A 10,967-nucleotide genomic window follows, 5' to 3' on the forward strand; every position below is an offset into this window, starting at 1 on the left:
CTCAGGGCACGCAAGGCTCACATTGGTAAATGCCAAGTCAGCGATCCACACCCTCCTCTTCACAAGTATCATCAGTCAGGAGATCACATCATTGGAGGCGTTGCTTCTCAAGCCTTCATTCTCGTTGACTCAATACTTTTCACTGGAATAGCCCCACTGACATCATTTGAAGACCTTACGTAAGAAGTTGGATTTTCTTTTTGTCATCACTTGAATGGTCAGCCCATGGATCTCCAGCCTCAGAGTGGGAAGGGGACAAAACTGGGTGGGGAGAGGGGAGGAGCGGGCCCTGGGGGGGGAGAGATGGCGGCAGGCTCTGCCACTGTATCCTAACCCCCGTCCTGGGCCAGGAAACCAAATAGCGGGCACAGAATCAAGGAGATCTATTGTGGCCACCTGGGTGTTACATGGGGCAAAGGAACGTGGCAAGGGAACACGGGACAATCAGAATGGATTGATTGCTGCTTCCTATGTTTACTTACATATTTTAATTACATATTTTTGTGCAACTCTGTTCCTAGTGCAACTCTTCTACTTCCAGAAGATGTAGGCAGGTTTATGGTCTAGGCCAGCTTTCACTGAACAGTGCCTCAAGAAAGAAAATGTAAGAACTGTAAACATTAAGGCTTTAAAAAGCTGCAGAGTCGAGTTTGAATAATTAGACTATGGTTCAGAATACCTTCTGATAAAGAATGCAACTCTCATTCTAGTATAGTGACTAAACATTACCAGCACATCCTGGCTTTCGCATTTGCAGTCAAGGAGATTAATGAAAATCCACAGATCTTATCCAATATCACATTGGGCTTCCACATTTATGACAGCCATTTCTGTGAAAAGTGGACCTATCATGTCACAATGCTACTTCTATCTTCGCTGGAGAGATTTGTCCCCAACTATAAGTGTGATATGCAACACAACTTGATAGCAGTCATTGGAGGACTGGATTCCCAAATCTCCCATTATGTGGCAAGTGTCTTAGATATCTACAAGATTCCACAGGTAGGATATTTTTCTCTGTCACTGTCACCTGGAAACTGGAAGTAATTCCCAGTGCATGCCTCACCTGAATCCAAACCCATTTGGGAAGCCACTGTTCTCTTGGCTTCATACTTCCTCTCTGAATACAGTCAATTTTCATTATCCCCTGGGGTTAGGTTCCTAGAAAACCAGTGGATATCAAGTCAGTGAATATGGAATCATTGATCCTATGGGATCAATGGGATTAGGGGGAGGGGTAGCTAACTTGGTCAGAGATGACAACAGTGGATACCTTCAGAATGGCACAGGTAGCTTCATAATGACTTCAGAGAGCTGAAGAATGGTGGCGGGTAGCTTCAGGATGGCTGCAGAAAGCTGTAGAATGCCCATGGATACCTTCAGAATGGCACAGGTAGCTTCATAATGACTTCAGAGAGCTGAAGAATGGTGGCGGGTAGCTTCAGGATGGCTGCGGAAAGCTGTAGAATGCCCATGGATAGCTTCAGAATGGCAACAGCGAGCTGGACAGTGGCCATGGATAGCTTCAGGATAGCTTTGGAGAGTTGGAGAATGGCTTCAAAATGGCCACCGCAAATAGCTTTAGGAAGGTTGCAGAGAGCTACTTAATGACCGTGGATGCAGTGGATGGCTGTGGAAAGCTGAGATCAGGCAGCAGATGACACAATGTGAGTTCCTCTTGTTCCTGCAGATAAGTGAATCCATGCGAACAAAGTGTGCACATGGTGAGAACTGACTGTAAAAAATGTAAAATATTATCTTTCCATACAATTGTGTTCTAAGGATCACTGTCACTATATGAGTGCTTTCAACACTTGAAAATGACATATTAATGCTACATTATCCCTCCCCCCTTTGCATCTGTCATTAGCTTATCTATGGCCCTGCTCCAGAGATGGCTGACAAAACCCCAGGACTGCCCTTCTACCAGATGTTCCCTCATGGAGCCCTTCAGTATGAAGGAATTCTCTCTTTACTTCTGCATTTCAGCTGGACGTGGATTGGGCTCCTCACTATGGAAAACGACGATGGAGAAAGATTTGTGCAGAAGGTGCTTCCAATGTTTTCCCAGAGAGGCATCTGTTTCGCCTTCATCAAAAGCATGCCCCAAGTTTCGTTTGTCCCCGAAATGAATGATAAGTTGCAACAGGGAGCAAAAATACACGATAAAGTCATGGGCTCTAATGCCAATGTAGTGGTCGTCTATGGAGAATCTTATTCCATGGTAATTTTGAGATGGTTCCCGTACCTGTCAGAACAGGAGCATATGACAAGTCAAGCAATAGGGAAAGTATGGATAATTACTGCCCAGGTGGAGCTTACATCTTACATCTATCAAAGGATATGGGATGCAAAAATGTTCCAAGGTGCAATATCTTTCACAGTTCACACCAAGGACCCACCAGGATTTCACCAATTTGTTGAGAACAAAAACCCATCCAATCCAAATGGAGATGGCTTTATCAGAGATTTCTGGCAAAGTACATTTAGCTGTACGTTTCTAGATTCGGTCCAGGACACGCAGGAGGACACTGGCTGCACAGGGGAAGAGAAACTGGAGAACCTTCCTGCATCTTTCTTTGAAATGAGCATGACTGGCCACAGTTACAGTATCTACAATGCTGTCCATGCTGTGGCCCATGCTTTACATGTCATATCTTCATCTAGACTCCAACACAGAGCACTGATGGATGGAGGGAGACTGAAGCTTATGAATCAGCTCTTGAGGCAGGTAAGGAACTCAACTCTTCAACTGGCTGAGTACCATACCTTAGGTTTTACAACAGGCCCCCATCTGTGAGTAAACCGCCTCCCCCACATTCTTCCTGTTCAGAGCTTGTTGTGTTCCTTCTTCCCACTTTCCAGATATGAATGACACAGTATCCCATATTCAAACATGTGCTTTCCTCTGTGTTTCACTTCACGGCATTCACTGTCGTAATGTTGTTGACGTACATAATATTCTGTCCTGCAGCCTTTGATTTACCAAAGGTAGGCAATTCTTCCATCCATTTTCCACCACCCCAAAATAACCCTAGAAGTCATTTTTTTCAAATCAATAGTTCACGATATGAAATCTTTAACTAAAGTAACAAATGGATGAAATTTTGGCAGATGATTGGAGTTAACCGTGGAAGATATACCACTGAGGAACAGGAATGTATTCCAAGTCCTTTGAATATGGGGTGGCCAAACTTAAGCAAGAGCCACACGTAAGAGCCACATATAAACTTCAGATGTTTGAGAGTCGCAATATTTAAGAAGCGTTTAAATTCTTAAATATATTTACTCACCATCAACATTAAACTTGTTTTAATCCAGTGCACTATACCCAGTAAATAATTTAAAAGCTTGAAAAAAATTTTCTTTACCTTTTATATTAATTGGGATACAAAAAGGTGCTCAGCTAACATATTTCCACAAGCCACACATTATGCGCCAAAGAGCCGCATGTAGTTCACGAACACAGTTTGGCCACTCCTGGAATATACATTCTTATTGATGTAAAAAAAATGAATAAATAATTATCTCAAACATCTAACTGCAGCCTTTCTATACTCATGACTATTCTTTTGTCTAGCTTCTGAGAACTGTCTCATTTAATAACAGTGCTGGAGACCAGATTTCTTTTGACCAGAATGGAGAGTTAATTGCTGGATTTGATATAATCAACTGGAATGTTTTTGCCAACCAATCCATTCATAGTGTGAAAGTGGGGAAGATGGATCCCCAGGCTCTTCCAGACCAAGTGTTCACCATCAACGAGGACATCTTGACGTGGCACAGATGGTTTAATCAGGTAGGATCCTATTGTTGGCAGGCTAGGAAAACCAAAGAGCATAGAGGGAGGGGGAAATAGTGACTATCAGGATGGCCTCAGTTCTGTCAGGCAGGTCAGGCAGCTGTCCTGGTGAGTTTTCTTAAACCCCCAGTATCAATGGCAGCTGCACAGCCCAATGCACTATTAGGGGTTGGAAACCATACAGCATGGGGAGTGGGCGCAACGGCCTTAAACAACGTGGCCATTACATCGCTATACATCATTCATTTGCTACAACTAGACATGACCAGGAGATGCAGTGAAGAGCTGTCGATTAGAGAGAGCCACACATTTCAGGCAATATCTAGTTTTGTATCTACACATCCTAAAATGATTTCTGTCAAATATAGAAACAATAAAAGATTGTAGTTGGCAACCTTCAGTCTCGAAAGACTATGGTATCGCGCTCTGAAAGGTGGTTCTGGAACAGTGTCTAGTGTGGCTGAAAAGGCCAATTCGGGAGTGACAATCCCTTCCACACTGGGAGCAAGTGCAGTCTGTCCCTGGCCTGTCTCCCTGGCTATGGGCCTTCCTTCTTTGCCTCTTAGCCTCAGACTGTTGGCCAAGTGTCTCTTCAAACTGGGAAAGGCCATGTTGCACAGCCTGCCTCCAAGCGGGCCGCTCAGAGGCCAGGGTTTCCCACTTGTTGAGGTCCACTCCTAAGGCCTTCAGATCCCTCTTGCAGATGTCCTTGTATCGCAGCTGTGGTCTACCTGTAGGGCGCTTTCCTTGCACCAGTTCTCCATAGAGGAGATCCTTTGGGATCCGGCCATCATCCATTCTCACGACATGACCGAGCCAACGCAGGCGTCTCTGTTTCAGTAGTGCATACTTGCTAGGGATTCCAGCATGTTCCAGGACTGTGTTGTTTGGAACTTTGTCCTGCCAGGTGATGCCGAGAATACGTCGGAGGCAGCGCATGTGGAAAGCATTCAGTTTCCTCTCCTGTTGTGAGTGAAGAGTCCATGACTCGCTGCAGTACAGAAGTGTACTCAGGACGCAAACTCTGTAGACCTGGATCTTGGTATGTTCCATCAGCTTCTTGTTGGACCAGACTCTCTTTGTGAGTCTGGAAAACGTAGTAGCTGCTTTACCGATGCGTCTGTTTAGCTCGGTATCGAGAGAAAGAGTGTCGGAGATCGTTGAGCCAAGGTACACAAAGTCATGGACAACCTCCAGTTGTCCGAAGAAGTTGTAGTCCGGTGTTGTAGTCCGGTGTTGTAGTCCGGTGTAGTCCTGTGAAGTTGTTGTCCGGTGTTGTAGTCACCGAAGAAGCGCTGAACAACATTGAGTGTCTGCCTGTGCTGGAGGAGCTTGACAGTGAACCAACCCTAGAAGAACTTCACGTGGCCCTGGACTCCCTTGCCTTTGGCAAGGCACCTGGAAAAGACAGCATCCCTGCTGAAGTCCTAAAGTGCTGCAAAGAGATCATTGTCACTGAGCTGCATGAAATCCTTTGTCTCTGCTGGAGAGAAGGTGGAGTACCTCAAGACATGAGGGATGCAAACATCATCACGCTGTACAAGAACAAAGGCGACAGGGGTGACTGCAACAACTACTGTGGCATCTCTCTCCTTAGCTTTGTAGGAAAGTTGTTTGCCCGAGTTGCACTAAAGAGGCTCCAGGTACTTGCAGAGAGCATTTATCCAGAATCACAGTGCGGATTCCGAGCCAACAGGTCCACCACTGGTATGGTATTCTCCCTTAAACAACTGTAGGAGAAATGCAGGGAACAACGACAGCCACTCTTTATAGCCTTCATAGATCTCACGAAGGCTTTCGACCTGGTCAGCAGGGATGGCCTCTTCAAGATTCTCCCCAAGATTGGATGTCCACCCAGGCTCCTCAGCATCATCAGATCCTTCCACAAGGACATGAAGGGCACTGTTGTCTTTGATGGCTCCACATCAGACCCCTTTGACATCCGAAGCGGCGTGAAGCAGGGCTGTGTTCTTGCACCAACCTTGTTTGGGATTTTCTTCGCTGTCCTGCTGAAGCAGGCCTTTGGAACTGCAACAGAAGGCATCTATCTCCGGACCAGATCAGACGGAAAGCTCTTCAACCTCTCCAGACTGAGAGCAAAATCCAAAGTCCAGCTGAAATGTCTGCGTGACTTCCTCTTTGCCGACGATGCAGCTACCACTACCCACTCTGCCAAAGATCTCCAGCAGCTCATGGATCGTTTTAGCAAGGCCTGCCAAGATTTTGGACTGACAATCAGCCTGAAGAAAACACAGGTCATGGTTCAGGATGTGGACTCACCTCCCTGCATTACAATCTCTGCACAATAAAAGATTACACAAGAATCATATCAAAAATCTAACTAAATAACGATAAGCAGATGTAGGAAAACAGAATCCTTTCTTTTGGAATATAATGTTTCTGTTAAAAGCATCAGATGTCATATTGTTAGCGGGTGCTAAATTCATTTTGTATTAATTTATTGGGAGCCCAATTCTATCCTTCTCCCTCCCCCACTGGTGCAGCTGCACCAAAAACAAACCTGCTGTATCTAGCACAGTGGGCGGATCAAGAGGCTTCCACAGGGAAAGGGGATTGGGCAGCCCAATGGTATCCTCGGCAGGGCCACTGGGTGCAGTGGTGCTAAAATGGAGCCCGCTTTATCCAGAAGCCCCATGAAGGCCAGTGGAGGTCTCCTCAGTGCAAGGGGACTTTTGTCCCCTTCCATCAAGGAAAGCCCCAGGCCCCTCAATGGGGTTTTTCAAGTCTGCATTGGTTATTTAGCTGGTGCAGATGACAGAACATCCATGCCGTGCTTTTCAGTCTGACACAGAGGATAAGATCCAGTGCAGCAGGGCTCCACCAGTCTCACCTCCTCCCAGACTTGTTCCTCCACCCTCCCTTCACAATGCCTCCTCTCGACTGAACCACCATCCAGCGGTGCAACTTTCTTCTGGTCACTCTCACGGCATCCTCTGTCCAGAGCTGGGCCCAGTGCTGACTGGCACACGCCTGATGCTGGAGGTCACTATTTGGAGGATACCAAAAATGTGTTTCATGATACATTTACAACACCCAGCACTGGAGGCATATCCTATGGGACTGGGCACTAAATTCCCTTACCTCTGTGTAAGCCTCCTGACCCATAGTGTGTCTCACAATGGGCTAGCAATTTTGTTAGCACAGTTCCAAGGCGAGAAAGAGGGAGGGGAAGCAGCAAAAATGGGGGATTGGATCCAGTGTGCACCATATCCTCCTGTGACCTTCTTGCTCCATCATGTCCCCCTGTCTAGTTTTGCCCCTCCTCATCCCCATTCTGCCCTCCCCCACCACCTTCCACCTCACCCACTGTCTTACCTGCTCTGGCAGGCAGCAGGGAAACTGATGATACAGGTAGGAAGGGTCCGGCCTTCCTGCCAGCATCCCAGTAGTGCACTACATCCCAGTAGTGCACTGGTGATAGGCTTGTTACAACTGATCTTCTGCAGAATGCATGCTCTGCTGCTGGCCAGAGTCCATAGGCTGCTAAAATATTTGTTTCCAGTCTTCTCCCTCCCATAAAGAAACCAATCAAGGGAGGAAACTTCTCCAGTTACTGGGCAACTGGCAATTGGAGCAGAGTTCTTATTGAGAGCAACTGTTACCCTGCACATGCCTGATCTTTTCTGATCTCGGAAGCTAAGCAGGGTCAGGTCTGGTTAGTACGAGGGAGACCACCTGGGAAAACTGGGTGCTGTAGGCTTATACCATAGTCTTTCTAGACTGAAGGTTGCCAACCAACCAAGGTGAAGGAAAACTCATGGCAACAGTTCCATTTTCTGAAAAATAGTGATCTTCTTATATTACACTGATCTTCTTAAACGCATCTTATAAATGATTCTTTACGAGTGGTTCAGAAAAATGGGAATTTATGATGGAATTCACACATTATCTTAAAGCACCTTAAAGGAACAACTTTTAGAGAATTGATCCATACCAAACTGATCCGTAATTATCCATCTCCTGTGTCATTTATGGCTTAGGTACAACCCATTTCAATATGTAGCAAGAGCTGTTATCCTGGATTTCGCAAGAAAGTGAAGGAGGGGAAGCCCTTTTGCTGCTATGACTGTATCCCATGTCCAGAAGGGAAGATTTCAAGCCAAAAGGGTAAGAAATATTCTGCACAGACTTATCAAATAGATTGGCTGTAATCCAGAGAGAAAACACAAATCAAATCAGGAAAATGGTGGTGTTACTTTCCTTCAGTATACGTATATAGCTGAAACATTTAGTAAGAAGAGACTGAGATGCGCAAACTAACAGAAAATAATTTGGGGCATGTAATGTAAATAATGTAATTATTTATCCCTGCAGTAGGATTGCACACATGGTTCTGGTATAATCAAAAGAGAAAGTAGCTTAGAGTTGAGATTCCCCTGCACACAGCAATTCTCAAACTTGGCTCAATCCTTGATTTATGGGGAAAAATATTAATAATTCTACAAATTTTTCTCTAAAACTAGCAGCCATCACACATTGCTTATTGAGACAATATTTGATAATAGTTATATATTTTTTGGATTTTGTGTGCTGAAAACTGCCCACGATTAACAGGACTGTGATCTCAGCTGGCCAGAGCAATCATGGTGCTTAGAAACCCAGATTATGATGTAAACCCACAAAGGTTGAAAATCCTTCAAGTATTCCTGCTACATTTCCCAGGATCAGAATGAATCCTGATTCAAAAGGTCAAATATCTGTTTGTGGAGGAATAGTTATGGCATGTTGTTGAGTTTTAAGGCTTGTTGGTATGATCAAGACCCACATCTTTTCCTTTTTAGACATGAATGATTGTTATAATTGCCCAGATGAGAACTATCCAGGCAAAAAGCAAGATGCCTGCCTTCTGAAGGCTGTTGCCTTCCTGTCTTATGGAGAACCTTTGGGGATCAGTTTGGTCTTTTTTGCTGTTTTACTTTCTCTGATCACAGCTCTGATGATAATAACATTTAGGAAGCACCACGACACTCCCATCGTCAAAGCCAACAACCGCAACCTCACCTACACCCTCCTCATCTCCCTCCTACTCTGCTTCCTCTGCATATTCCTTTTCATCGGACATCCTGAGAAGCTGACATGTCTCCTCCGACAAAATGCTTTTGGTGTCATCTTCTCAGTGGCTATCTCTTGTGTACTGGCAAAGACCATCACGGTGGTGTTGGCATTCATGGCCACCAGGCCAGGAAGCAGGATGAGGAAATGGGTGGGGACAAGACTAGCCACCTCCATTGTTCTTTCCTGCTCTCTTATTCAAATAGGCATCTGTACTGTGTGGCTGACAACTTCTCCTCCTTTCCCAGACACTGACAAGCACTCAGTGCTTACAGAAATGATACTGGAATGCAATGAGGGGCCTGTGATTATGTTTTACTGTGTTCTGGGCTACATGGGTCTCTTGGCCCTGGTCAGCTTCACTGTGGCTTTCTTTGCCAGGAAACTACCTGACAGTTTCAATGAAGCCAAGTTCATCAGCTTCAGCTTGTTGGTCTTCTGCAGTGTTTGGCTCTCTTTTGTTCCAACATATCTGAGCACCAAAGGAAAATATATGGTAGCTGTAGAGATCTTCTCTATCTTGGCCTCCAGCTCTGGTTTACTGTGTTGCATCTTTTTCCCCAAATGTTATGTCATTATGTTGAGGCCTGAGCTGAATAACAGGGAACAACTAATTAGAAGAAAAGACTGAAGAATCCAAGTATTACTACTACTAATTGTACTGTACTACTGTAATACTACTAATAGTAGTATTGTACTAGTAGTACTAATACTGCTGTAGTAGTAGTAGTTGTTGTTGTTGTAGTTGTTGTTGTTGTAAGAAAACTTTTTGTGAACTACTTTTTCTTGAAAAGTCATGTAGATGTTAATATGTAAATGGCTGCAATCCTAACTACACTTTCCTGAGAGTAAGCCCCATTGAACAAAATAGGACTTACTTCTGTGTAGAACTGGTTAGGATTGTGCCCTATATCCCTTACTATATTTTTTTTTCTAACTTAGAGATGCTTGCTTGACTACAACAGAATACATGTGAGATAAATGCAGAAAATGAATAAATGATTATGAGTCATTAATTTTGTTACTTCAACTACCCAATCCATCCCCCAGTGGCCAGAGCATGGATGGATCCCATTCCCAGGATGGTATGGGCCAGCCATGGAGCAGGCCCATCGGCATAGGTGCAAAACAGCATCCCCATTGCCTGGGCAATTAGGATGCTAAGGCTGTAATCCTATGCCATGTACCTGGGAGTTCATTCCATTCAACAAGACTTACTTCTGAGTTTTGGACTGTTAATCTGGGCTGCCTAGAGCTGGGAGCTGGGAAGGGCTTTAAAAACCCTCTAAGGATCATGATGGAGGGGTGGGAAGAAGGTAGAGGGCTCTAGGGAACCTCTTGAAGTGGAAGTCTGGATAGCCCAGGGAAGCTAGCTTCAGCGAGGAGGCAGATGTGGGTGAAAGCTGGTGTGTCCCCCCCTAACCAAAGGAGCCTTCCAAGCTTCCATGCCTCTTGCAGGAGCCTTCCATGCCTGTGTTTCATCCTGCTGCCAGCTACAGCTTCAGGAACAAAGCACCAATCTGATGCACAAGAACCCTCAGAAATGCCAGTAGGACACGTCTGTATCTTGCAGACTCATTGAAGATTGGGAACTCTTCTCTTGTGAGCAGTTGTACTCCTTAAAGTCAAGAGCTTAATGCATATTATTGCAGGCACCTATACGAACAGGGGTCTGCAATAATATATTGCGGTATGCACACCTTCCTGCGAATAAATCTCCTTGTACTTCCTTGTGTTTATTTCTGAGTAAATACACTCAGGATTATATTGTTAGCCTACAACTCAGCGGAAAACATCCCTGAGAGTAAGTCTATTGGATTGCATGAGTCTTACAAATCAAGACTATTCTTGTTTACTGGAATAGTTCCACTGTTTTCAATGGAACATACTCTGAGATAGAAGTAAGGTGGCAATCCTATGCACTCCTGAGTACAGGTGTGCCCCAGTATCCTGGGGGGGGATGTTTGTTCCTGACACACTCACACACCCCTGCAGATACCAGAAACTGTGGATATGGATTTTTCCATGTGGATATGGAATTTTTCAGATTTTCTAATGTTCAGATTTTTCTGAACAGTAATAAAATAGCACC

The 10,967-nt window shown here is 44.9% G+C and overlaps 1 protein-coding gene across 1 annotated transcript; it reads left to right on the forward strand.

Moving 5' to 3' along the window:
• The first annotated feature begins 2,014 nt into the window (after positions 1-2,014).
• Positions 2,015-9,506, forward strand: LOC136653424 (vomeronasal type-2 receptor 26-like). Its single transcript, XM_066630323.1, has 4 exons — positions 2,015-2,727; positions 3,589-3,799; positions 7,804-7,930; positions 8,605-9,506. The coding sequence occupies exons 1-4, from the start codon at positions 2,015-2,017 to the stop codon at positions 9,504-9,506; spliced, it is 1,953 nt and encodes a 650-aa protein (XP_066486420.1).
• Positions 9,507-10,967: the final 1,461 nt, after the last annotated feature.

Source organism: Tiliqua scincoides, chromosome 5 (genome assembly GCF_035046505.1).
Source record: "Tiliqua scincoides isolate rTilSci1 chromosome 5, rTilSci1.hap2, whole genome shotgun sequence".
NCBI lineage: Eukaryota > Metazoa > Chordata > Lepidosauria > Squamata > Scincidae > Tiliqua > Tiliqua scincoides.